At 56.0% G+C, this 27,821-nt stretch overlaps 1 protein-coding gene across 2 annotated transcripts in view; it reads left to right on the top strand.

Moving 5' to 3' along the window:
* MPP2 (MAGUK p55 scaffold protein 2) overlaps positions 1-27,821 on the top strand; it is a 46,786-nt gene that overhangs the window by 11,629 nt on the left and 7,336 nt on the right. The window contains exons 1-11 of one of the 2 annotated variants that reach the window (XM_059726885.1): positions 6,951-7,637; positions 13,344-13,444; positions 15,394-15,546; positions 16,049-16,198; positions 17,023-17,250; positions 22,158-22,289; positions 22,676-22,781; positions 23,072-23,140; positions 23,506-23,667; positions 25,438-25,640; positions 26,764-26,892. In XM_059726885.1, the coding sequence (XP_059582868.1) occupies positions 7,556-7,637; positions 13,344-13,444; positions 15,394-15,546; positions 16,049-16,198; positions 17,023-17,250; positions 22,158-22,289; positions 22,676-22,781; positions 23,072-23,140; positions 23,506-23,667; positions 25,438-25,640; positions 26,764-26,892 (1,515 nt within the window). In that variant the 5' untranslated portion in view covers positions 6,951-7,555. Of the gene's footprint in view, positions 1-6,950; positions 7,638-13,343; positions 13,445-15,393; positions 15,547-16,048; positions 16,199-17,022; positions 17,251-22,157; positions 22,290-22,675; positions 22,782-23,071; positions 23,141-23,505; positions 23,668-25,437; positions 25,641-26,763; positions 26,893-27,821 lie in introns of those variants that run through there. The other variant, XM_059726886.1, reaches the window with a different exon arrangement.

Below are 27,821 nucleotides of genomic sequence, written 5' to 3' on the forward strand. Positions count from 1 at the left end.
CTCGAGGCAGACGGCAAAGAGGCTCCAGGCTGCACTACCACAACAAGGATTGGGCCTTCCATGGCTTCTTGCCATTTTTCCCAAAGCATGGTGTGTACTAAGCAAAATGCCTTCACATGCCACACTCTGGCACGCGTGCCAAGGGTTGCCTACCCTTAGACAACCAGGATTGAAAGGCTCCTGAAATGGAGCCGTGGAGCCTGGCTGCTTTTTCAGGATTAATCTGAACCTCAGTTTGGCTCTTAGCAGCTGGGAAATCACCTACTGCAGGGCTTCTCAAACTTTGCGTTACTGTGACCCCGGGAATTTCATAGATTTCATAGACATTTGGGTTGGAAGGGACCCTGAAGGATCATTGAATCCAGCCCCCTGCCCCAGGGGCAGGAAGTCAGCAGGGATCATAGGTTCCCAGCAAGATAAGCATCCAAATGTCTCTTGAAGGCGTTCAAAGTGGGTGCTTGAACCGCCTCTGGCGGCAGTCTATTCCAGACCTTGGGGGCTCGGACAGTAAAGAAGTTCTTCCTTATGTCCAGCCTGAATCGGTCACAGCGGAGTTTGTGACCGTTCGATCTTGTCATCCCTTGGGGCGCTCTGGTGAACAGACGTTCCCCCAGATCCGATGAGCACCCCTGATAAACTTATAGGTGGCCACCAGATCATGCCTGAGCCTGCAGCGGTGTGGAGAAGTGGAGGTACTTGGGAAGCGATGTGCTGCTGCTGTGTGCTGCTGCGCCACTGCCGCACCCCTCTCCAATGTGACCCCCCACTGCACCCCTTCCCAACGCAACCCCCTTTTAAATTGCTTACAACCCCCTGGGGGGTCACGACCCACAGATTGAGAACCCCTGACCTGCTGAAAGGTTCCCAGCTGCAAGAAAGGGCAGGGGCTGAAATGGTTGGGGGAAGGGGGGGCTGAAATGGGGGTGTGAGCAGGCGATTCCAGGGGGGCGGGGGCTGGGAGCTGATGTGTTCTCTTTAAATTTGTATTCCATCCTGGCTTAACGTCTTTGGATGTAATCCCTCCCTGCTGCCATGGAAACGCGGGTGTAATGGAGCAAGTGCCAGAGTGCCAGTGCCCAGTGAAAACAGCCAGCCCCAGCATCTTAAATGGGTTGAGGCACTGACATGTCTGTGGCCCCCTGTGACCAAGCAGGGGTTAATGCAGTGTATTGTCCTTTATCCCCCCCCCCCCCCCCAAGTGCTACCCCATTGATGTCCCATTGCTGTGCCCTCTTTGTGGTAGGTAGGAAGGGGTTAATAATAGTTCTGGCTGGTGCACAGGGTTTGCCTGCCCTTCTTTTAAGGAGTTGTCAAAGGCTTAGAGAGGAAAGGGGGCTGGTGTGGAGAAGGGAAGGGAGAGTGGCTGGGCATGGCCTGGGGAGACCTGGGGGCAGTGCTGTGGTTGCTGGTACAAGCACGGAGCTCTGGCTGGGATGTGTGTGGAGAGGAGGTGCTGGGGCTGACCCTGCTCTCTGCAGCTTGTTCTGACCCATCTGCCAGCCTGAGACCATAGGGGCTGCCTGCCTCCTTGCTACCACCTGCCTTATTCACACTGAGTGCAAAGGCAGCATGGATTGTGCTCATGCCTGCTTGCATGGGTATAGACTGCTGTGCATGGTACAGGGCAACAGAGAGTAAAGGCAGCCACATCTCTGGGTGCTGACCTGCTATCCCGTACCCATGGGGTGTCTACACTTTGTACTCCAACTCTACTTGTCTCCCAGGTATCATGAGGGTCCTGGCTTCCAGCATGGGTTTAGAAATGGATCCATGGGGGAATTAAGGAGCAAACATGCCTGCTCCCTACTGTGGGCTTCTCTATGTAAGCTCTGGCAGAAGGGGCTTCTTTTCCATCTCACTGGGAAACAGAGACATGGGGAGAGGAGGTGACTAGCCCATGGCCTTAGTGGCAAAACCAGGACCAGAACCCAGGAGTCCTGCTTCCTAGTTGTGTCTGTAACCACTAGACTACTCAGTAGTCCCCAGCAGGTCTGTCTACATGTGCACTTTACTGTGGGGTAGACTCATTTGCCCTGTAGTAAAGTGTTGCCATCTACACATTGGCTGCTATTAGGCCAGAGTAGACTAATTAACTCAGCCTTTGGATAGTCCCATTAGACGAGTACTATCTGGCAGAGTAAAGTAGCGCAATTAAACGCACATGTAGACGATAATACAGGTGCAAATAGCACCTGGTCAGCCGAGCCAACAGGGGCCAAATGTTTGCCTTGCTCGGCAGCTTCAGGAGCCTTGTGGCCCAGGCATCTCTTCCACCGCTTGCTGCTGCCACCTGCTACCTGGGGATGCCCTGCTGAGGCCTCTGCCAGCCCAGGTCTGCTCCCCGGGCACCTGGCCCTACCACTGTAGTCACTTGCCACCTGATGGTGCCACCTGCTGCCCAGGGCTGCCTGTCCAGGGCCCCTGCCAGACTGGGTCTGCCTGCTAGGCACTGTGCCCACCCTGCAAACACTGTACCCCACTGCTGTGGGGACCTGTTGCCTGATGCTGCCACCTGCTGCCTGGGGCTGTCCTGCTGAGGCCCCTGTCAACTGCTGCCATGTTGGGACCTGCAGCCACTGACACACAGGGATGGGGGCCCAGCTGGAGCCACAAGGAGATGGCGGACCTCATTGCCATCTTGGGGGACATCGTTTGCCATCTTGGGGGAGCAGCAGTTTGGTCAGGCAACAAGGGCCAATGCCCATGTGTACAAGGAGATGGCCCATGGATGCAGGAGCATGGACACTGATGGTCCAGCCAGCAATGCCAGATCAAGGTCAAGGCCCTGAGGATGCAGTGGGCCTGTGTCTGGGACCACAACAGGTGGTCTGGGGCTGCCTGTAGATCCATGTCCTTCCTGTGGGAGCTGGACTGCATCCTGGCTCCCACAGACCCTGGCTAGGCCCGGTACTTGTTTTGCAGCATGGGAGGGCTGCTGAAGTCCAAGCCAGGGGCCACAATGCCAGGAGGACTTCTTGCTCCCTGCCCTCAGCTTCATCTGGCAGCTCAGGCAGCCTGGGCCACCAGACCTGCCCCAGCTACTCCAGCAGTGGCCCATCACCAACAAGGACACGGCGGGGATGGCCCCTGCACATGTCAGCTCCAGCTTGTTGCTGGAGGGGGACCACTGCCTGGGTAGCCACGCACTGCACCTCTCCACCCCAGGATGCATCAGCTAGTTGGATCTCCTCTCCATGGCCAGGGACAGCGCCTGACCACTGGGAGCGGCTGCCACAACTGCCTGGTAAGCCCTGCACAGAAAGGAGGGCTGGGGAGGAAGGGGTGCTGTGGCCACCCGTGCCTCTTCCAACTCGCCCACCTGTCCCTGGGCTGCACACCTGGAGCCAGGGGTCCCTCATGGGGTGGGGGGCCTCCCCTCTCTGCCTGGCCAAGCTTCCCCCCGCCACAACCTCTGCTGGACTTTCCCTTCCCCTAAAAAGTGCAGGGAGGCAGGAGGCAGTTCAGGACTCTATTGAGTGCCCAGCGTGCTCCCAGCTAGGCAATCGGGCCCATCACATACGGGGAAACTCGTTAATGGTCAGCCGTGGGGGTCAGGCACTCGCAGTGTAGGCAGAGTGGCCGAGCATGTTGCAGGGAAGCCTGGGGCAGGACAGGTCCAGAAGTGGTGGGCTTGCTTGGGGCACTGTTGATGCTCAGGGCCCTGTACCGGGTTCTCAGCTGCGCCCAGGCCACCATGGCTATCAGCAACAGCAGGAGGTAGTGGGTCGGGCAGTCCTCAGCATGCTCAAACAGCTCATTGTGGCATGGCCAGGTGATTCTGACCAGAGGCACATTTGGGCACAGCCCACGTGCAGCAAGGGCCCTGGTCTGGGGCACCTCTCTGTGGATGGCTGTTGGGTGAAGGAGTCACCAGGTCTGTGTCCCAGCCAGGCAGGAGCCCCTCGGCCCCAGAACCCGGGTGCTACAGGCTTGGCAGCACGGGAGCAAAATGTCTGGCCTGTAGGGAGGAGAAGGGGAGTTGCTCTGGAGCCATCATGGCAGCTGCCGGCAGGTGCCAGCCATGGCCTGGCCTGGGTAGGGTATGGGGAAGGCAGGCTGCCTATGGCAAGTGGCCTGCCTGCCCCCACTGTAGAAGCAGGGTGGCAAGGCTGGGCTCTCTTGGCAGCTGCCTGAGCAAGGCCCACCCTGCCAACTTACCGTGGTCACTGGGCACCTGTGTGTGCATGACCCCTGAGCTGAGGGCAGGTGGCGCACAGCCCTTCTGCACGGTGCATTTTATCTCTGAAATGTTGAAGTCTCACAAGGAGCATCTCTGCTCCTGGCTCTGCAGGTCCAGCTGCTGGATACCAGGGAGACCCACCTGCTGCAAGTGGAGAGGGGGCCCCAGGGACACTGCCACCCACTGCAGGTGCACTCTACCTGCACCGGCTTTGTCAGTGCTGGAGCCAGGATCAGATGGATCTCCTCGAGCGGGTAGTTGTCGTCTCTGAGGCCAGGCTTGAGGAGAATCAGGCCTGCTGCTGCGAGTTCTGCAAGATGCAGTGGGTGGACTGCGAGCACTGCAGGGTGTACCTCACTGTCTTGCAGAGGCAGATGGAGAGCCAGGAGGAGTAGTGCACCATGGTGTAACAGGCAGTGGAGGCCACCGAGGATGACCAGCACATCTTTCACATGGTGCTGGCCCTGGCAGTGTTTTTTGTCCTGCCTGGCATCCAACTCCCTGCCCTGGGCCTGGCTGGCCCCTGGCAGCTGCCTGTGAGCCTACAGTGGATGTGGGAGGAGGTGCAGTGCTGCCTTCAGCAGCAGGACACCCAGCCCCTGTTCCAGATCTTGGTCCCTTGATGTCACCCCCTCCCATGGCAGGGCCTGCTCTCCATGCGGGCCCTGCTGCCCCTGCCCTTTGATGGAAAAGGAGGAGCAGCCTGAGCAGGCTGCACAGTGCCCACCCTTGTCCCCAGGCCAGTCCCTAGCCTGCTGGGTTTGCTGAGGCATCAAACTCAAGGTGGTGATGGCCAAAGCTGGGGTGCCAGGTGCCTCCCTCTGGGCTCTGTGCCCTAGGTACCTCCTGCCCACTGTCCCCACCCCTGCACACTTGCACATATGCACTGTACACGTTTCCATGGGGGTGAGGGTGCTTTATTGATGGTGCATGTTGGGGTTGGGAGGTGGGGGCTGTTGTTGGGAGGGAGTGAGTCTGGTGTTGTGAGGGTGGGGGGGTCTGTTGCTATGTTGGGGATGTAAATAAAGTTTGGGGTTTGATGCAAACTGCAGGGGGTATGGTTTTGGGGTTGCCCTGTTGGCTTGGGGGTCATGGGTGGCTGCCCAGGGTGGTGAAGGAGGTGGTCTGTGAGTGGCCTGTGCTGCTGGGTGTGTGGCTTGCCCAGGGCCTCGGGGCTTGGGGGTGGGGCATCATCAGCACTACCATCACAGCTTGCGCTCCCAGTGCCAGGCATCCTTGGCATGTTGTGCCTCTTCTGTGGGGCCTGGGCAGAGGAGCTTCCTGTGGGTCTTGTAGATATTGTGCAGCATACAGGCTGCAGCAATGACCCAGGGGATGTTGGCCTCAGCGAACTCAAGGTGGGCAGTGAGGGTACCTGAAAGTGCACTTGAGCAGCACGTGGGTCTGGCCCAGGCACTGGTTGAAGTCTGCCTGGTGTTGGTTGAGGTGGCCAGTGTAGGGGCGTGTGAGCCATTGCAGCAGCAGGTAGGCGGGATCCCCTATGAGGAGGGGCAGGATGCTCACGTTGCCCAGCTGCCAGTCTGGGACACTTGGTGCAAAGCAGCTGCTCTCTACCAGGCCTGGCAGGGCAGAGTTCCGGAAAATCTGGACATCCTGGGCACTGCCAACCCAGCCAGTGCAGATGTTGGTGAAGAAGCCTCAGTGGTCTAGTACAGCCTGCAGCACAACAGAGTGGAAGCCCTGCTAGCTGTAGTAGGGGCGATCTGCCTGGGGTGGGCAGGTGATGGGAATGTATGTCCCATCGAGGGCTCCGATGCGCTAGAGGAAGCTGAGTGCTTAGAAGCCTGCTACCACGTCCAAGGGTTTGGTGACCCAGACCATAGTGTTGGCAAGTACATCCTGGAGGGCACAGCAGACCTCAAGTATGGCCTCCCCAGTGGTCGCCTTCCCCACTCCAAACAGGTGGGCGACATAGTGCAGGCTGGCCAGTGTGGCGAGCTTCATGAGGGTGCTGGCCATGTTGGTCTCTGCAGGGAGGGGCTGGTGCATGGTGGTGGGCTGGTGCTCCAGATGTGGGCCAAGCTGCTGGACTAGCTCCTTGAACGTGGGCTGGGTCATGTGGAACAACTCCAGCCACTGGTTGTCCCCCCAGGTGCACAGGACAACGCAGTGCCATCAGTCCCACCTGGCAGGGCAGGTCCAGAAGTGGTGGGGCTGGAGCACCATGAGCTTGTGCATGCCAGCCGGGTGATATCCATGTGGGTGTTGTCCGTGTTGCTGTCGGGGTCTGGGAAGTGGCCCAGGGGCTGGTAGCTGATGGCCTCTGGGTGACGAGGCACAAGCTGGGTCATGGGCTCAAGCACGGAGCTGTGTGGCAGGGTGGGGCAGATGGGGTCAAGGCCCACCAGGCCTAGGTGGAAGTCAGTGCTGATGTGGAGCGCAGCTAGCGCAGCAGCTAGCAGAAGGCTGCAGTGCTGATTGTCACTGCCGGGGGGAGAACGAGGAGTGTCCATGGTGTGCTGGGCACAGGCTCTCAGGATGTGAGAGCCTGGAGGGCAGTGCCAGCAGGCTGCAGACTGCTTGGGACTAGAAGCATGTGGCCAGAGAACACAGCCTGAGGCAGCCTTTTAAAGCATGGGGCTGGTGCCCAGGTGCCTGTGGCTGGCTGTGGCTGGAGTCTGGAGCTCCCCCTGGCTGCAGCAGAGGACCAGAGCAGGCCAGGAGCTTCCCTGCCCTAAACTGCTGCCCCCAGGCTCAGTTTGCTCCTGTCACTGGGCACGGGTGTAGACACAGCGCTCGGATTAGTTTAGTCTGGCGCAAATTGCACTGGAGTTTATTCAGTTGCATTAATTACACCTGTAGACGTGCCCAGTGACTCCCCAGCATTTGGAATAGCATCCAAGTTATGCTCTGCTAGCTAAGTTATGTGCAGCCCTGTGAAAGGAATTCCAGTTCCTGGAATAGGTCAGCCCGGCCCCTACTGTCCCCTGGCTCTGGGTCTTGGCAGGGGACCAGTTGCCTGCAGGGCGTGCAATGCCCAGATGAATTGTCCAGGTGGCATGGCTGGTGGGATCAGAATTTACCCCCAGGGGGGCTACCCATGTCCCCCTTTGCCATCCGGTGCTGGTGCTGCCTGTGCCAATCAAGCCACTGGAGACTGCACTGTCTGATTGGCTGGCATTTTTGGGAGACGCCTGGTCTACTCTCCAGTCGCCTCCAGGGCTTGGCTTCTGCCTCCTCCACCCTTCCCCACGCTGTTGCTATTGTGAAATTGGTCCGCTCTGTCGCCTGGGCGGGTGAGCTGTCAGAGCAGCCAGAACCAGACACAGTCGCTGTGGCAGCCGGCTTGGGTACCCGTATCTCAGAGCAGCAGCAGCAAAGCAGTACTCTCAGCATCCCTGACTGACCGCAGCCATGAGCAGCAGCCCTGCTAGCGGCATCTCCTTGGAGGGGATTTCTCTTGACTCCTCTGAAGAGTCTGAACTCCGCAGGGAAGGTAGGGCTGAAGCTCTCCCAGGGGTACCTGACATCTGCATATGGGGACAGTGGGCAGTAAGCACCATTTCTCCTGCATTGGGGGTGGGGAGGGAATGGTCAGCCCCCCCCCCCCCCCCCCAAGTCTTCCCTGCTATCTCTGGGGCCATCGTCCAAGCTTGTTTGCTGCATGAGACATCAGAGAAGCTAATGAGGAAGAGCGCAGGCAGCAGCAACAGGGCGGGTGGCTGAACAGGCTAATCCTCCATCAAAGGGAGAAAGGAAGGGGATGGGGTAGTATTAACTGGGAGGATGGCAGGGGAGAAGGAGATTGTGTGTGTGTGTGCTCCCAGGGGAGCCATAGAGCCACTGCTGCCCCTCTACCTCACCCTTGGAGTCAGCTGGGGTGGGCACCAGGCAAATGGGATGTTGTGGAGAGGTTGAGAGTAGGCTCTTTACCTGGCAGTGGGTAAAGATTCTCCTTTTCCCTCCCAAAGAGGCAGTGACTCTGGATAGAGAAATGCCCCAAGGGGCTCCAGTGTGGGACAGGGGGGAGGCAGCACTTGGCCTGTGGATACTTGATAAATAGGAGGGCTGGGCAGAGCGCCATAACTCCGTCTCACAGATGATTCAGAGGACTTGAATCTGTGTCTCCAGTACCTGGTGTGCACTGAGCCCTGGGCTTTTGGTGTCTCAGCTCGCTCCCATGTGGGTCTGACACCTCAGCAGCTGTTGATGGTGTCGGAAAAGTTGGATTTTAATTGCGGTTTTCTTTAGGCAGCTCTGTCAAAGAGAGGAGCTGAAGAAGAGCAATAGGAGTGAGCTGCTCACCTGTGCCTGGAGCAAATGGGACCAGGGGGACTTCTCTGAGAGGCAGGATGTGCATGTCCCCATTGGCTCCTATAGCTGTATTCCTTGCAATTTCAGAAGTGCCAGGGTGCCCGGGGTTAATCCAGCGTGGTTGTTCCTGCCTCACCGTGGAGTGGGGGTCCCAAATTGATGTGTTGTTGTGTTTTGACGGTGGCTTTTAAAAGGCAAGAGTCAGTGCCAGGAGCAGACATATCTGATCCACCCAGGTTCTCTGTGGGTCAAGAAGGGCTGGCATCCCCACCCGGAGTCAGGCTCTTAAGAGGGCATCTTGACAGAGGGAGCAGGGTCACTTTTTCCTTGGGTCTTTTCCCAAGGGGGATCTGGGCTTGTCATCTTTTGAGGATCCATGTGTCATGAGGTTTGGCATTTCAAGCCTGGAGCAAGGGAGTTTTGTTATAAAATCCATTGCACTGATAGGATAGCAGTAGGGGCTGCAGATCAGCCATTTCTGGGCCTGAGCTAGCCGGATGGCTGGGCATGGCTGGGCAGCAGCTGATCTGGGGGATGGTCCAGCAGGGGGATGCTGTAAGTTGGGATTGAGGGGCATGGGCTGTGCCAGGCACTGAACAGCCCTGGACTGGACAAGCATGGAGGTATATTTGCAGAGCAATGTGATGTGGAGCAATTGCAGAGTAGGGGTTGGGGTTCTGCAGGGGGGAATGGGCCCCTGGCAGGACTGGGACCCACTAGCCTATCTGAGACCCCTGCAGAACAGCTGAACCAGAGGCTTCTTCAGGAACTACCCCTGGGTGCTGTGGTTGGCGATAACCCTTTCATAACAAGCGTTGAGCTGAATGCTAGGGCCTTGCTTTTCAATCTGTTTATCATAACGCTTTTGTTCATACTAGTCCAAGTGCATTATGCCAAGGTAAAGCAAGGCATGTGTGAATGTGATTTTCCCATTGCTTTGGAGCAGTGTGCTTCCATGGAGGATACACTTGTTGCATATCAGTGCAAAACTCCTTAATGTAGACAAGCGCTCCCACTTTTTCCATGCTGCCGCTGTAGCAGCTGAGGGGCGGGGTAGTACCCATTCCCAGCTCCCTCCAGCCATGGTACAAGGATGGCATGGCAGCATTCAGACTCTGAGTGCCTTAGATCTGCCTTAGAGCAGGCTTGGATGCCCACATTGTCTGCCAGTCTCTGCCAGAGCCCTGTCAGCATGTTGTGTGGCTGCAGCTGTCCCCTATGGTATCAAATGATTGCTTTGGTGTTGAGCCCAGGACTTGGTTAAAGTCCCTGGGAACTAGGTGCTTGCTGCTCTTCTTTGCAAAATCCAGCTGGGATCCACACATGCAGGGGGCTGGTTCCGGGACTGACACTAAGAGCCTCTGGACTCAGCAGAACAACTCAGCTACTTTTCCCATCCATGACGCCTAAGGTTTCTAGTGCAGGGACTGTCCATTTGTTCAGGCTTTGTGCAACACCCGGCACTGTGGGCTCCTGGGGCTGGACTGGGGTCCTGAGGCACTGTCCCAGTATAGAGGCTTCTGGGACACGGTGCCAGTTCTACAGGAAGCAGAGGGAAAAGCTCTTGCCTTTGTCATAGCAGGCAGAGGAGGCAGGGGCTGCTCTGGGGCCTTTTTGGGGGTGAGAGGGGGAGGGGCACAGGTTGCTTCCTAGCTTCCAGAAACCTGCAGGGAAGGGCAGGGCTCATTTCCTTCCCATTTCTACTTTGCTTTCCTTCTGGGCTCTAATGAAAGGGCTTTCAACCTGCATAGTTCATGGCATGTGCTTATACCCTTGCAGGTGGGCTATGACCATGCCCAGAGGCTCCATAAACAACACTTTCTTGCCTGTACGTGCTTGTCCCCATGTATATGTATAGAGCTGGTACAGGGAGGTGATGCTTGTCCTTGTACTTCCACATTTGGGCATGGGTGCACATGCTTAGACACAGTTGAGCATGGGGTTAAGCTCTCACGTGTATGCTCAAATGTCCCTGCATGCTGGTATGGGAGGAGTGCCTACTCACATGGCAGGGGCCCACTGTGAAAAGCCCTGTACGCGTACAAATCCTACCCCCTAGGGCATAAGCGCACACCTCTGTGCTTGCACATAGTGCACACTTGTGCTGTACGTACATAGTTGTGGTGTCCAGCCACGTGTTCCTAACATTACTTGTGCCCCCCCACAATGGTATGTGCACTTGTGTTCAAACACATCCCCTCCAGCTACCAGTGACATTACTGGTTTTTTTACATTACCATAGCAACTGAGAGGGCTGGGCCCAACTGTGAGTGCTGCAACCCCCCCAGGGAGAGACCGTTCCTGCTCTAAAGAACTTGACTGGGGGAGGGCAGGGAGGGAGTGACATGCCTAAGGTCACCCGGTAGGCCAGTGGCAGGGGCGGGCATAGAATCCAGGTATCTGGCACTCCAGCCCAAGGCTCTAACCACTTGCCTACATTGTCTCTGTTCACAGCCGTGACCCACAACCTGTGCTAAGCAGAGTAAGTTTGGGAACAGACCCACCCCCCTCCCTACCCGCACTGAGTCCCCACTCCTGCTCCCTGTCCTTGTATACCCCTTGTTGCAGCTTCAGCTCTGCTTTTCTCGTTGCATCCCCCATCTCTTACCGTTGGCATAGCCCATGGATCCCCCACTCCCTCAGCCTTCTGCAGGGGCTGTTAGGAGAAGCTCCTGGTTGCTGCCATGTACCTCAATGTTGTGCCTTCCTAATCCCTGCCCTGCCAAGAGCATGAGGCAGTGTTGGATTCATGACCCACCCCATGCAGCACAGTAAACAGCCTCCCTGTACTCCCCGCCAGCCTGGCTGCCCCCTCCCCCCTGCTGTGCTTGGTGGCTGGAAGCCAAATCTCTGCATCATTGCACTTGTTAATGAGCTTGGCTGGGAGAGGGGGGGCTGCTAGACCAGGCCCAGCACCGTGACAGACACATCTGTGCATGTTCTTCCTCCTCTCTTGCTTGACTCTTTGCAATTGGGGAGCTGAGCCCACAGGTACAGCTGGGGCTCCTCCACCATCCCCACAAACCTAGAGAGGTGACCTCAAGCCCCTTACAATCTCCCCATCCTTACAGGATCTCCCTTTTTCTAGGCTGTGATGGCATCCCCCAAGCCCTGATTGCCTCTTCAGCATTCCCAGGTTATTTTTTCCTGTACCAGACAGCAGCTAATAGTACCAGTGAATGTAATATTAGACCAGCCTCTTATCCCACAAAAAGACATACAGAAAACTAGAACTCTTGGTTCCAAAATGATACCTTTTATTAGATCCAACTGGAAAATGGCAAGAAAATTGTCCTTTTCTGTAAGCTTTCGGGATCAAAGTCCCTTCGTCAGGCTCTGGCAAACGTGTAGATGGTACAAGATGGTAAAAAGTCCCTGTAGGTAGGAAATAAGCTGCATTTTTGCACAGAGGGAGCTGAAGATGGAAGTCTGTCCCTCTGGGTCCATGAGTGTCTTTGTGAGCTGTGTTAAGTAGCCCTCTTACCCCACAAGCCTTTCACCAGGATGTAGGACCATGCAGAGGCCAGGGGACCATTCTTCTGCCATTGCCTTTCTTCAAAGGAAGTTTGCCAGCAGCTTGAAGGCTGTTATATGTGCTTAGGTGGGGAGCCCATTGGGGCACCACACTCCAATCCAGCAGTGCAGGTGTCTCTCTGAGCTGCCCCCATCATCATAGACTGTGCATCTTGCCACTGTTAATGTGTTCCTCCTCCCAGCTCCCCCATGGTGCAGGAAAGGCTGATATCCTCACTAAGGAGGAACAGAGGCTTGGAGCAGCGAAGTGACTCACTCAAGGTCACATGGGAAGGCTGTAACAGAGCAGAGACTTGAACCCATGCCGGCCAAACTGCAGGCTAGTTCCGTAACCGTGGAGCTGCCTTTCTTCTCATGCTGCAGGAGAGGGGGGAAGGTGCATTTTGGTCCCTGCTGGTGGCAAAGGGGTGACTCCCCCTCTGAATGCTGGGAGATTGCAGGCCACGTCTCACATTTGCAGCTGGTCCCTGGGCACAACATTCTGGGGAAGTTCAGATCCGGGTCTGGACCAGCCTCAGGTTGTGTCCAAATCTCCTACCCAGACGCACCACCTTTTCAACTCCAGCCCTAGACAAGCTCTCCCCTGCCACCTGTCCCTTTAAGAGCCTTGTATCCTATGCCAAACACACAGCCACAGTACCATTCTGACATCTGTTTCTTTAAGCAGGGGAAAAGACCTACACCTTTTTGCTGCTCTCTGATTGGGTGGCACGGTGGTGGGAAAACTCTTGCCGCTGATTGGGCAAGGAGCTCTCTGCTCGGAGAGAGGGGGCGGGACAGAGGATGGGTGGGCCCATGACTGTGAAGTGGTTAATTGCAGTGGCACCAATGGCCCTTTGCTGAGGATCCCCATGTGTCAGCACCCAGCCCTGGGTGACCCTGCACCTGGCTCTTGGTTGCAGTGGGGAGGGGCAGTCATCTGCAGGTGATGGGCTGTCAGTGACCCACCACCCCCACTCCCTGCCCTGTTGCCCTCCTGGAGAAGACCCTGGGAAGGGACCTGTGCAGCCTGGAGGCAGATCTTTCATGCAAAGGCCAGCCTGAGTTCATGCCAGGCTGGGGGTGGAAGAGGCCATGAGAGACTGTGCTGGGTGGCAGGGAATGCCTGAGGCAGGGGAAATGCTGGGGGGCTGGTGGGGGCACACGGGCAGGCAGAGTGTGCCTCAGTGGGCCAAAGGCCTCTTCTGCAAACACTCTTTGAAGCTGTGTCTGATCTCTGCCCATGGGGCTGCTTTCTTTCTTACTGTTCTCCATTTCTTCCCATCCTGTGCTCCCCTCGCTGTACTCCCACCCCCCACCCGGGATTCCTTCTCGCTTACAACGGCCCTTTCCTGCCCCCCTGCACCCTCCCCAGCAATGCAGCATGTCCTGGACAACCTGAGCGACCTCCCCAACTCCACGGGGGCGGCTGACTTGGACCTCATCTTCCTCCGAGGCATCATGGAGAGTCCAATAGTAAGATCCTTGGCTAAGGTACAGTCGCATGGGGTGGCTGCGGATGGCACAATGGCTGAATCGAACCTGCTTTCCAGACTCCTGGGCAGCACCCCAGCTGTCCTCCCCACCTTCCTCCTGCTCCAGGCATCCCTGCTTGCCTCGCTCTCTCTTCTGTTCCCTGCTAAGCTAGGATCTGGCCTTGCTTCTCCGTGCCTGTGGCTTGGGTGGGGCAGCTGCTACCAGGTTGGACTCTGCTGGGCCAGCGAGGGGTAGAGGTTGAATATGGCATGTCTGCTATGGCTCTACATATTGCTTTGTACTGCCTCTGCCCTTAGCTGGGGAGCCTAAATCTACTTTGCCAAGTGCATTAGGCTGAAAAACACTTGCAAAATGTCCAAACTGTGGGGCGTCTTGTGTTGATACATGTGTGATGTGTGAATGCACGTGACTCATCTTGGGCATGTGTGAAGAGTGTGAATGTCATTCTGGAGCTGGATGTGGATGTACAGTATATGTAGTGGATGCATACAAAGGAGATAGTAAATAGGTATGAATGGGTGTGGGAGAAGTCTATGGGCAGATGCTGTGGAAGTGCGCGTGTAGCAAGTGTGATTATGTATATGTCTAGATAATAGTTTGTGCACACTTGCACACACATACATCTTAGCTTAGGTATATCCCGTATCTGAACATGTTAGCTTGTGTGTTGCAGGTTGTGCTTTAGTGATTGTCTGCAGTGGTATGTGCTGCAATGAGCTCACTTACACGTGTGTGAATCAGTTACATTGTGTGCTTGTGAAAATTCATGCTGGGTGCTTTGTGTGCATGTGCATGCATACTTCAGTATGTGCATGCATGCACTTAACTGTGCTGTGCCTCCATTTTGTTAACATCCAGCTGTATATCAGCTCCGTTGTGTAGACACTATGTATGTGTGAGTGTGTATGTGTGTATAGGTCCATCTGTTTGCTGACTCCATCATGTATGTATAGGTGTCCACCTGTATGTTGGTTTTACTGTATAAGGGTATGTGTCTATGCATCATATGTACACTTGTATGCCCACCTATATACCGGTCCTGCTGTATAGGGGGCTGTGTGTGTGGTGTGACTGTCTTTATGCTGATTCCTTTGGGTGTGTGCATGTGTGTGAATATTCTGGCTCCAGTAAACAGGGTGTTTGTAAGTGTCTGTCTGCCTGTGTGTGTGCCTGCTTATATGCTGGCACCATTGTGTCTTTTGCTGCCTGCGTGCAGGCTCTGGTGCGTGGGAGTGAGCCTGTGTGTGACAGTATTATTTTTAGCACTTTTTAGTGCTCCTCTCCCCTAGGGGTGCAGGCAGCAGCCTCCATCCTTGTCCATCCTGGTGTCCTTAGCAGCCAACAGCCAGAGCAGAGCACCAGGGAATGGGGTTGATGAGGGGCTGTTTTGCTGGGCTGTTCCAGAGCTGTGGCTGCAAGGGGCCTTCTTGGGGAGGGGGAGGGATGGGGGGACTCTGGAGGATGAGATAAACTGCCCCACCCCCAACCAGCCTAAACAAGAAGCTGCCCCGTTAAAGGGACGTGTCAGAAGGCACCGGGGACAGAAGAGTGTGGTTTCTGCCCTGTTATAACACTCACCCGTGCCATGCCTCTACCTATCCCCCCAGACCTCTCCCAGGGTGGTGCTTGTGGCTGCAGGAGGGGGCATGGCTTGGGGAGCATGCGGTAAGCAAGGAGACTCCCATCTACAGAGGTTCTTTGGGGAGGCGGCATTCCTCCCCAGCACAGCTACAGAGCTGGGGCTCAGGGTGCTGCAGGCAGGGGTTAGCCCCAGCCCCTGCCACATGCCAACCAGGGGGCAGGTGCTGGGTCCCCCCCAAGCCCCCTCAGCAAGGCTTGGCATGGTCAGCTTGCACCAGTTGGGGCTTTGGGAGGAGGGGCTGCCTGGGGCTGTCTGGCTGGGTCTAATCCCCCTCCCATCCTGGCAGGCACACGAGCGGCTGGAGGAGACCAGGCTGGAGGCTGTGCGGGACAACAACGTGGAGCTGGTGCAGGAGATTCTCAAGGACATTGCCCACCTTGCTGAGCAGAACAGCGTGGCCGCCGAGCTTGCTCACATCCTGCAGGAGCCCCACTTCCAGGTGCAACCTGGGGTGGGGGCTGGGGGTGGGGAGGCACACAGTGGCTTGGGGCGGGAACTCTGCTGTTTTCTGGGTGCTTGTGTGATGGCTCTGGGGGTCCCAGTTGGGCCATGGGAACAGGAAGCCCCAGGCAGCCACCTGGGGAGGGCAGCTAAATTATCTGCAGAGTGGGCCAGGGGTCTGGCTATACTGGAGTCAGTCTGGCTGGGACTGGGTTGGTGCTTCCTCGGTTGGGATCCAATCTGGTTTGCACTGTCTGGGGTCTGGCCTGTGCTGTGCTGTGCTGTGCTGTGCTTACATGGATCTGGCCTGTTCCACACTGGGGATCTAGTCCATGGTGCGCTGGCAGGGATCGGATGGGGATCTGGTCTGTCACGCTGACTAGGAGTGGGCAGTTGGGCTGTCCCTTCCTGGCACCTTGGGCTCTGTGCGTGGCTGCTGCAGCCCCTTCTGTACTCCTAATATCTCCCTGCCTCTTCCTGCCCTCATGCTGGGCTCCTAGTCCCTCCTGGAAACCCACGACTCAGTGGCCTCCAAGAGCTACGAGACGCCCCCACCCAGCCCCATCCTGGACCCCATGTTCAGCAACCAGCCAGTGCCGCCGGATGCTGTGCGCATGGTGGGGATCCGCAAGACTGCTGGGGAGCACCTGGTGAGCTGGCCACTGGTGGGGCAGGGTGGGAGGAGTGTTCCTGGGGCATGTATGTTTGGCAGAGACGAAACTCCTGGGTGCTACCAGACCTGTGGAAATGTGGCAGCCCAGCTTGGGCTTGGCCTCTACCCCTACCTCCACCTTTATGCTAGCCCAGCTGTCTGGGAGCGGCCTGCTCCCCTTCTCCCCTCAACAGGAGTCCTACTTTGTAGGTCTGTTAATTGGCACACCCCACACAACCTGGTTACCTCTGCTGCTTGGAGACCAGTGTCATCACTGCCCCATGTCCAGGGAGCAGGTGGGGGCATGTAGGGGTGAGGGAGTGGTGGTGATCGTAGGGTAGGACCAGGAGTGTGTGGGGAGGAATCACGGGGCATGGTGGCAAAGCACTGTGTGTCGGCAGTGGGGCTCGAGGGGAGCCCATGGTGCATATATCAAGGGAGGATGAAGCATGGACCTTGTAAGTGACGCTTGATGTGGGTAGGCATGTGAAGGGGGGTGTTTATGGGACAGCAGGGGGTGTATGAGATGGTGTGGGGGGTATATAGGATGGTGGGGGGGGTGTATGGGATGGTGTGTTTGGAAGGAGGGTTTGCGCCCTTCTTACAGGCTTCACCCTTGCACAGCACCAGGACCCTGGGGACCAGTCCCTTGGCCTGCCCTCCCCTGGCTCTCCCCCACTTTTCCTACCCCTGTGGGCAGAGCCCTCTTGTGAGGCTTGGGAGAGTGGGTCAGGCCCTCCCCTGAGACTGGGGAGACCATGGAGTAGGTTTGGCTGTGGCAGTGCCAGGTGCTGATGCCTGCACCCTTCCCACCCGCCACAGGGTGTGACGTTCCGGGTGGAGCGGGGTGAGCTGGTGATTGCCCGCATCCTGCATGGCGGCATGATCGACCAGCAGGGCCTGCTGCACGTGGGCGATGTCATCAAGGAGGTGAACGGCAAGGAAGTGGGCAATGACCCCAAGGTGCTGCAGGAGATGCTGAAGAAGGCCAGCGGCAGCGTCATCCTCAAGATCCTGCCCAGCTACCAGGAGCCTCACCCCCCACGACAGGTAGTGCCCTGCTCTCTGTGCCCTGCTTAGTTCCCCTGCGGAGCATGGCATCCCCCCACCATGCCCCACTGGCGTGCAGGGAGCACACAGCACATCCCCTCTGTAGCCTCTTGAGCCCCATGTGCCAGTGGCTCCTCTCCCCATCCCAACATGCCTCTGCGCCACCTCGTTGCTTGGGCTTCCTTTCCTCATGCCAGCCTGCCTGAGTGCCGCTCCCCACTAGAGCAGGCCCGGGGTGTGTTAGCAGTGTGGCTGCCTTGGGCACGGAGCTGGAAGAATTTAATAAGCAGCCGTCAGCTTGATGTGCACAGCAGCATCGTGCAGCCGGAGCAAGCCCGGTGCACATGCAATCCCCCTGGCAGCTGGGGCCTTGATAAACATGGGGGAGGGGCTGTCAGCCAGCTGGGCTCCCTCCAGGGGGCCTATTGGGTTGGCTGTGTCCCAGGAAACTGCACAGCTCTCTGCAATGGCCTAGCAACAGCTAAATCCCAGTTTTTCTGGCCAGTCAGAGCTAGGACTCCCTATTCCCTGCTCCCTTCATCCCAGGGCTCTCGTCTGCTGGCAGGAGGCAACATGTGATCTCTCGTGTCAGCAGTGTGCTCTGTGATATACGAGTGTTAGCGGTGTGCTGGCAGATTGGTCCAGGACTGGTGACACTCACATGCATAAAGTGCTCTGTGGGAGGATGCGGTCAGAGGTGACAGGTGCAAAGCCAGAGCTGTGGGCTGATGCCAGCTGGCCCCTCTGTCAGGCTCTCCCCACACATGTTTTTTTTTACATCTCTTCAGTTCCTCCCTTTAGAAGCCAGTGGAAGAAGCTCAGCCTCTGTTTTACACCTGGTAAATGGTGCCCCAGGTCCTTCCCTTGTGGGCACCTGTCAGCCTGTGCCGGCTGAGCCAGATCAAGCTGACATCTCTCTGGCCAATGTAGCACAGATGCACCTGCATGTGTGGGCTTGTCCATGGGCTCCTCCCAAAGGGGCTGCCATGCTGCATTAGTGGCATGTGTGTGCAGCTGTCTGGGGTGTGATGGGAGACATGCACTAGCTCTAATCCAGCTAGTGAGGGTGGCAATGGCAGGGAAGAAGCAGCAGAGACAAGTTAGCAACCCAGGGAATATCCAGGGCCCTGGTGGGCTCATGAAGCCTAAGCTGAAAATGGAGCCTCACAGAGATTTTTTTAAAATTAAAATATATTTTTATATATATAGAAAGAGTGATATATATACATCCTCTATCACACATCCACCCTGGAAGCACTCTGCTTCCCCCAGGGCAGTGTGGGTACAAAGCACTATTGACTCCATGCTGAGGTGTTTTGCAAGGGCAATGCCAGGTGCAGGGTGAGTGAGAACTGGGCCCTACGTGCTGTGCAGAGCTGGGTGCCAGCCATGGCGTTGACGCTGACCAAGTGTGTGCATGATGACTCCTGTCACCAGGCGAACCCTTGCACAGAGCCCACATTGTTCCTGCCTCACAGGGCTGGGAGTGTCAGCCAGTGGAGGGCTGAGCAATGCCCTGTGGGTAGCAGGGCGAAGGGGAGGGTTTCACGTGTGCTACTGTTCCAGGGTATGTGGTCAGTGGAAGGGGACCTGGTCAGAGAAGTGAAGGTGTCTGGCTCCAGAGATGTGAGCTTGGTCCTGCTCTAGCCTGATGGTAGAGGCTGCCCCCCTATCCCACTGCCATTGACCCAGCTGGCTGTTCAGGCTGGGGAGGTGGAGGTGGCTGAGTGCAAGGCTGGCAGCAGAAGCTGGCATGCCTTCCTCACACCAGCCTGAGGGGCCTCCTAGGCAAAGGCAAACCCTGCGACTGACTTAGCCCCTGGGCCAGCTTGCTGGGTGGCTCTCTCCTAAGTCCTGCTGAAATGGGCACACTTTGGCAAGAGAGCAGAAGTTTCTCTGGCACGGGTAGTATTGTGATGTAAGGCTGTCTTGTTGGGGCTTTGGGAAAGACGCTGCTTAGTGCTGAAGGGCTGGATTGGGAGACCTGGTTGCTCTTTTTAGCTCTGCCATTGTCCTGCTGTGTGACCTTGTGTTTCAATTCCCCCACTACCCATCATCTACCTTGACTTGAAGCTCTTTGAAGTGGCAGCTGTCTTTCACTGTCTGTGTGTCCAGCATCTGGTGCAGCAGGACCCTGGATGATGGTGGGGGTTTGAGCCTTTCCTGCAGTGACTGGTGTTCATAAACCAGGAGCAGCCTGGTTTGGATCTTGGCAAGGGGATGGCAGCACTGAGTCATGGAGTGGGTCCCTGAGAGAGACACCTGGAAGAGGTGCTATGGAAGAGGCCTAGACATAAGAAGTGCTGTACTGAATCAGACCACCAACCCATCTAGCCCAGCAGTCTAACTCCAACAGTTGCAGTAGTAGATGCTTTAGAGAGAAAGCATATGAATGGGGCATGTCTAGAATGATTCACCCCCTGTCATATCCGCCCTGGCATTAACCATCTTTGGTTTAGGAATGACAGGGGATACATCCATGACTTTTCTTTAAAAGCTTCCAATGGCTCTGTCCTCTGCAACCTCCTGCAGCAATGAGTTCCACAAGTTAACAATGTATTGTGGGCTACATCTTGTTTGTTTTAAACCTGCCTCTTGGTAGTTTTAGTGGGTACCCCCTACTTTTTGTATCATGGGACTTGGTGAATCACAATTCCCTGTTCACTTTGCCCACACCCTGAATGATTGTATAGACCTCTATCATATCCCCTCAGCTCAGTCAAGGCATTTGCTCAATAGGAAGGCAGAGAAAGCACTTCAAGAATGTCCTTAAGGCCAGCTTGAAAAAATGCAATATTGACATTAATTCATGGAAGACTTGCCCAGGACTACCCCAAATGGAAGAAGAGTCTGCTTCAGGGATCTCAGTACTTTGAAATCTTATGACGACAACAGGAGACAGAAAAGCAGAAGCAGCAGAAACAGTGTGTTGGGGACTGAAACAAGAATCCAGACCCACCCACCCCACATGGAAACACAAATTTATTGATCCTGGATCGGCCTCATCAGCCATCTTCAGACCCACAGATAAGGCACTCATGGAAGACAATCATCCTTGACTGCAAAGGTTGCCGATGATGATCATATCCCCACCCAGCTTTTCCTTTCCAAACTGAAAAATCTGAGCCTTTTAACTCTCCTGGGATAGCACCTACCCTGCCCCTCCAATCATCTTTGCTGTTATTTTCTGGACATTTTCTAATTCAATTACCTCTTTTTTGAAATGTGGAGACCAGAGCTGCCCACAGCATTCAAGGTTGTGGTGCACCATGGGTTTATACAGGGGCATAATGGCATGTTCCATTTTGTTTTCAATTCCCTGTCTCTTTTTTGGTCACAGCTGTATATTGAGCTGATGCTGTTAGAGTACTCTCTACAATGACTCCAGGGTCTCCTGAGTGGTGACACTGTTCAGAGCCCAGCATTGTGTATGTGGAGCTGAGGTTATTTTTCTCCATGTCCATTACTTTTCACTTGTCAACGCTGAAATTCCTCTGTCACTTCATTGCTCACTCGCTTTGCTCTGGGAGACCTTCCTGCAGCTCTGCACCATCAACTCAGGATTTGACAGGAACAATTTAGCATTGCCTGTAAACTTTAGGATTTCATTATGCACTCCCTTTACTGGGCCATATGTTGAAGGAAACCAGCCACAGCACAGATCCCTGGGGGATCCCACGATTGACCTTCCTCCATCTGAAAAGTGACCGTTTGGCCCAACCCTTTGTTTTCTCTCTTTGAACCATCTTCTGACCCATGAGAGGACCTTTCCTCTAATCCTGTTGCAACTCTGTTTTCAAGAGCCTTTGCTGAGGGACCTTGTTAAAAGCTTTTTGACATTCCTGGGGACACCAGCCCAGATCTATGCCCTCCCCAATCCATCTGGTTCCATGCTGGATCCACCTCCCCTCCTCTTGTCAATAGTTAGCTGCAGTACTGTCTGGAAGGAGCTGATGGGCAAGGGAAAGGTAGGGCTGTCTGGATGCACAGAAGGCAGAGGTCACCTGCCTTTGTGTCCTGAGACATTCTGGCTACTCCCTCCTGGGCTTCCTCCTTCTCCCCCCACACCCTGGCCAACCTGTGGCTATGGACAAAGCAGAACCTGTCTGCAAACATGGGGATTTTCCTACTTGCTGCCTAGGATCTCACTATCTGTGTGCTGGCTGGGGACTGGCTGCAGGTGGCTGCAGAAGGCAGCCCTTGTTGTCCTCCCGTCACTCTTCAGTCCTGTGTGAAAGTCCCAGGGAGAGGTCTGTCTGGTCCTCCTGCCTGGCTAAGCTGGCTGTGAAGCTGTGTGGTGTACTGGTTGATATGCTCATGTGGGGAAAAGCACAGAGCACCCCCACCCCTCTCCTCACTTCCACTGTTGCCTGTCCCAGCCCCACCCACCCTTAAGGTCAGCCGGATCTTACCTGTGCTAGCAGGGGGTCCATCCCTCAAAGAGAGGTGCATAATGTTTCCTTGGTAATTTGCACATTAGCTTGTGTATGTTCATGGGTTTTCACATAGCTGGATTATTATGTGTGGGCAGTATGTGTGTGGAGATGCACATGTGCACAAAGTTTGGCTACAATGTATGCGTAGCATGTGTGCAGATAGCTGGGTGATTGTGCATTCAGTTTGCATGATTGTGCACAAGTGCATGCCAGATTGGCCCTTGTGCAAACAGAGCTTCTACCTCTGCACACACCTGCTGCCCTGCTCCAATGGCACCCTTCAGGAATGGGAGTGCCTTGCTCTCACTTGCAGGTTCAAGCTGTTCTAGGCAGGGTGGGATTATCCCATTGCTTGGGGGCTCAGCATCTGCACGAGGGACTTACTTCTCTAGGGACCTTGGTGCTAGCCCCGGTGCTTGAAGCGATGGTGCTGTGTAAGGGGCTCCGGTATCCACTGCCCTCTGCCCACAGGTGTTTGTGAAGGCCCACTTTGACTATGACCCTGCCAGCGACAACCTGATCCCTTGCAAGGAGGCAGGGCTGAAGTTCACCGCAGGGGACCTGCTGCAGATTGTCAACCAGGATGACCCCAACTGGTGGCAGGTAAGGGAAGCAGGGGGGTCACCAATGCACCCTCCACTGGTTCCCTGGCAGGTGTGACCTTGGGTTGGCAGCAGCCCCTTGCCTTGGGTCTACTCCCAGATCCTGGTGAGGATCAGAGGGGGAGGCTGGTTGCTGAGACAGGCAGGGTTCGTGCAGCCTGTTTCCCCTGACCAGGAACAAAGTGGGCTGCAGATGGGAACCTGGGGCTGCTACTTGTTTCATTATTGGGGCTGAAGGTCCTGCTGCTAATCAGCAGGGTCCTGCTGCTGGACAGGGCCCCATGAGGTGGGCTCTGGGGTGGGGCTGTGGGTTCCTCAGGGTGGGTATTCCCTGGGGAAGGGCTGGGGGTGCCCCAGGGTGGCTCACCGTGCCTGGGCATGTTGCAGGCTTGCCACGTGGAGGGCGGCAGTGCAGGCCTCATCCCAAGCCAGCTGCTGGAGGAGAAGCGAAAAGCCTTTGTGAAGCGCGACCTTGAAGTCACCCCCACATCTGGTACGAGGCCCCCTGAATCCAGCAGGCCTGGCACCTGGTCCCCTATACTTTCAGTTGCAGTGGGGAGCCAGGTGGCAGTGCCCAGAAAGTGCATTAACCTGCCCTACAGTGGCATTCCCTCCCCCAGTGCCACTGGTGAGAGGTAGGGAGGGAGTGGGGGGCCACAAGCTCTGGCTGTGTTCATACCCATTCCCTGTGTAGAAAGCCCCCCACATGGCAGTGCCTGATCCTCCCTGCTCCATCACCTGGGCAGTGTGGTGCATGGCTGAGCCAGTTCATTCTCTGGGCAGGAGCTCTGTGTGGCAGCATCAGTGGGAAGAAGAAGAAGAGGATGATGTACCTGACGACGAAGAATGCTGGTGAGTACCCCCGTCTGCGTCCCTGTCTCTGCTGCCAGGCACTCGAGCTCTATCAGCCTTCCCCCAGCCCCATGCCCCAACCATGTTTCACCCAGAATGCCTCCCCTGATGCCCCACAGTGGGTTGATGGTGGTGCTGATGTCCCCCATACCAGTACTGGCACCATGTGTGTGTAGTGGTCCCCTACCCTTGTGCAGGGGCTGTTGCACAGAAAGTACCCCTGTGATGCAGCACCAGGCCCATGATGTCTTTGATGGGGCAGATGGGGGCACTGTGGGGGTATAATATCTCTCTCCTTGGCAGGGAAGAGGGGGGCTCTGCATTTGCCAGGCCTGACTATACTCCCTTCCTCCTTCCCCACTCAGAGTTTGACCGGCATGAGCTGCTGATCTACGAGGAGGTGGCACGCATGCCCCCCTTCCGCAGGAAAACCCTGGTGCTGATCGGTGCCCAGGGGGTTGGACGACGCAGCCTCAAGAACAAGCTCATCATGTCTGACCAGGCACGCTACGGCACCACCATCCCCTGTGAGTATGGGCAGCCTGGGCGCACCCCCTCTGCCCCTTCCCTGATAGGTCTTCCGTCCAGGTACCACATTCGGAGGTGCTGTGCCACAGGGTGGTGTAGGGGATGCTCCCCCCTTCCAGTCATATTGCTGTAGGGTCTCAGGGTCAGCGCTAAGGGGTGCTGTGCTGCACGTGGGGGCTCTGTGGGGGTGCTGTCTCCTCATTGTCAGTGCTGACCTCAATGTTCCAGCCTGTGCTACGGGACACTGTGCTTCAGGGAGCCAGCTAGAGACACAGTGAGACAGAACAAAGCCTTGCTGCACAGAGGGGAAACTGAGGCACAGAGAGGTAAATGGCTTCCTCAAGGTCTCACAGAGAGGCTGTGTCAGATCAGGGAGTAATCCCAACTTCTTTGCTGATACCCTATGCACAAGTCCCCCTCCTCTTCAGGGCTGCCTCTCAGGGCCAGGCCAAGCCATGTGAAACAAAGTGAGCAAACAACTATATACACCCCCCATGTCAGCCATCATGGGAGCCTACTGTTCTGGCAAATCAGAGCTACATCAGGTGCTGATGGAAAGCTGGCAGCACTCCCATGTCTGTGACCTGAAAGCCTAGGGCTAGCAAATGCTGGTTTCAGTCGAGGCAGGTGAATGCTATAGGTTCCAGTCCCTCTCAGGTGGCGAGGGCTGTTGGTTATGGGGGATAACCAGTTTTTAGGACACGTGGCATAGTGGGAGAGTCTGTGTGCATCTCTATGTTTATGTATGCCCATACTTGTGTGTCTGTGTGTGCATATCATATGACTTCCTCCAGCTGGGTGTGTTTGTGAGGGACCCCGTGTGTCACAGTTGTGAACTGTGTGTGATGTGCACCTGTCTTAGGGTGTGCAGGGTGTCTGGGGTGAAGGGACATGGCTAACATGTTCCAAGGTAGCAAAAGGAAGGGACTGGGCAGGGGGAGAGCTGGCATTGATGGGCACTGGGTTTAGTTGGTCATATTCATGATGGTGGATGAGGCTTCGGCAGTCTGCCCCTTATTTCCTGATTCTGACTCCTCCTGGGCTGACCCTGCAGTGAGTACAGGGCCCTGTGACTCTTATGTGTCTGGGGTGTGAGATACAGTACCAGCCCTGGGCAGGCAGATGCAGGAAGCTCACCCCATGCACAGACGAAGCTCAAAGAGGTACAGAGGGATTTGCAGTTGACTCCAGGATGAACATGAGCCACCAACGCGAGGAAGAGGTCAATAAGGCTAACTGCACCTTGTCGTGCATCTACAGATGCATCACAAGCAGGTCCAGGGAGGTGATCCTTCCCTTATATGCGGCATTGGTCAGGCCACAATTGGAGTATTGCGTCTAGTTCTGGGTGCTGCACTTCAAAAGGGATGTGGCTAGCATTGAGGGGGTCCAGAGGAGGGCCACTTGCATGGTCAAGGGGCAGCGGGGCAGGCCCTATGAGGAGAGGCTAAAGGGCCTGAACCTATTCAGCCTCCACAAGAGAAGGCTAAGAGGGGATCTGGTGGCTGTTTACAAACTCATCAGGGGAGACCAGCAAGAATTAGACCCTAAGCACTATGGAACTATGGTGCCAATCGGTGGGTCCCAGGACTGGAGCTGTGTGGGTCTGCAGTACTGGTTCTGCCCCATATAGTATGGGTTATACATCTCAGAGCTGGTTTGTGAGTCCTAGCACTGGAGCTCTTAGGCCCTGTGTTCCCAGCCTGATCCCTATTTCTGAGTCCATGGTAGCCAGACTCAAGGCATGGTATTGGTGTCTCCCTTGGCAGACACATCACGGAAGCCCAAGGACAGTGAGAGGAATGGACATGTGTACTGTTTTGTGTCCCGGGTTGAGATGGAGGCAGACATCAAAGCTGGCCGGTACCTGGAGCATGGGGAGTATGAGGGCAACCTGTACGGCACCAAGATCGACTCCATCCATGAGGTGGTAGAAGCTGGCAAGATGTGCATCCTGGACGTGAACCCGCAGGTATGGGCCCTGCACCCCTGCATGCACTGGCAGGGAGCTTGGGGGTGTGCTGTGACAGCCTTGGAGCTGAGCACTCGGCATCTGGGGTCTGGGCTTCCTCCACCCGCCTGACCACAGCACCCCACCATGACTAGGGAAGGTGGAGGTGTAAGAAACCAGGACATAGGCAGTCTTGCCTAATGGTTAGGCTATTAAGGGAAAGCAGGGGCCCAGGGCTGGGTCAGAGGACAGAAGATATTATCAAAGCCAGAGGAAAATCCAGGGGCAGAGTCCACAACACAGTCCAGAGGCAGGATCTGGGATCAGATGCCAAGTACCAATTTGAGGGACAATCCACAGGGCAAAGGACAGAGCCAAACCAGGGTCAGGAACCAGGAAACAGCCACAGGGAAATCCAAAGCTGAAGTCCACAAATAAGCCAAAACCAGGATCAAGAGCCAGGAAAACCAGAGTGCCAGGATGGAACCAGGAGGCTTGGCACAACAGAGCTAGATCAGAACGATTGAGTGCCCTGCAGACCCAGGGCCCCGGCTGGTGCTGTAAGGATAGGCAGTGCTGCTAGCAGCTAATCAAGATGCTCACTTCCTACATTGAGTCCATTAGCTGAGGCTCACTGCAGGTGTGGCTGCTGAGGTACTTGGCCCAGTCTGGCCTGCCTGAGTGATCAGTCCCTGACAAGAGGACAGCTTGGCTTCTGTGGCCTCTCCTACACATGGCCTCTTCACTGAATCAGTGATACCTGGGGCACTTAGTTTATTGCAGTGTGGTCCAGAAGAGGAGGGCCCAGCCATGGGGCCAGATGCATCTGACCCTCAAGAGCTACTTGGACAAAGGATGGGAGGGGAAGCTGAAGCAGAAGTGGGGAAGTGACAGAGCCAGACTCAAGCGTCCTAATTCCTGGTCCCAGGCTCTGCCTGTGGGCCCCAGCTGCCTCCTCAGTGAACCATTTCCTCCAGGTTGTTGAAGCCCCACCAGGTGGCACTGGGTAATGTCCCTCTGTGTCAGAACCAGTAGGCTAGGGTGAGTGGCCTTGGGTCCTGTCCCAGCAGTCACACTGTCCAGCCACCCCCCCAGGCATGTCTATTTAGAAGTCTTCTGAGAGGCTGTCCTGGTGTCTGTCCAGGCAGTGAAGGTGCTGAGAACAGCTGAATTCGTCCCCTACGTGGTCTTCATTGAAGCCCCAGACTATGAAACACTCCGAGCCATGAACAAGGCAGCGCTGGAGAGCGGTGTGGCCACAAAGCAGCTCACGGTGAGCACAAGCCAGCTCCTTCCTCCTCTTGTTCCAGACCACTGCAGGGTGCCATGAGGGTAGAGACCACAATGCCTTCAGAGGTAGCCTGGCCCAGTCCCTGTCCTCAGCCCCTGAGGCACCAGCCATGGCCAAGCGGGGGCAGCTCCAAGTTCCTGGACATGTGTTGACATTCGCCAACACCTCTGCGCATAAGTACATGTGCCACATGCTCTGAGTTAAGGGCTTTCTCCATCCCTCTGTTCCTTTTTGGTATAGTCTGTGGCCCCTTTAGGCTGCAGAGCCTAGCTCCAGGACGGCCCCTTGATGGAGCCACCTCAGCCACCTACACAGTGCAGTCCATTGTGGCCTGCATGGCCCCCAGGCATGGCACTCCCTGTGGGATCCCTTCCTTCAGCTGGTACCACCACTTGCTATGGGGAATGGTGCCCCAGGAAGTTACCATCTGAGCTCAGCTGCCCTCTGTAGCCAGGCTGCCGTGCCTTAGGCTATGGTTCCAAACTGAATGGGCTCAGGCTGGCATGGGCAGTCCCTTAGGGAGGCCAAAGGCACTGCCAGAGCACTGATGGTGGCTCAATAGGCATGCTCATGCCTAGGGGTCCTTGCTGGCTGCAGTGCCCTGGGGTGGTGCTAGTTGCTCTGGATGCCCAGTCAAAGCCAAAATGCTGGTGGTGAGTGGTCCCTACATTCCCCAGGATGCATTTAACAGGCACGGAAGGGTGCTTGCCTCCGACCCTGGCTAAATAGCTGTTTACTGTTTATAGTAAGTATATAGCTTGGTAGTGCTGGGTGATGCTCTGTTGTACTAGGCACTGTGCAGGCAGCATGCGCTTACTGACTTAGCTCATTATAGTCTTCCCCCTTAAATTCTCCATCAGTGCTCAGTGGGGTACAGAATTCTTCTTGGTCTAAAGACTGAGTAATGTTAT

The sequence above is a fragment of the Alligator mississippiensis genome, chromosome 4, assembly GCF_030867095.1.
Source record: "Alligator mississippiensis isolate rAllMis1 chromosome 4, rAllMis1, whole genome shotgun sequence".
NCBI lineage: Eukaryota > Metazoa > Chordata > Crocodylia > Alligatoridae > Alligator > Alligator mississippiensis.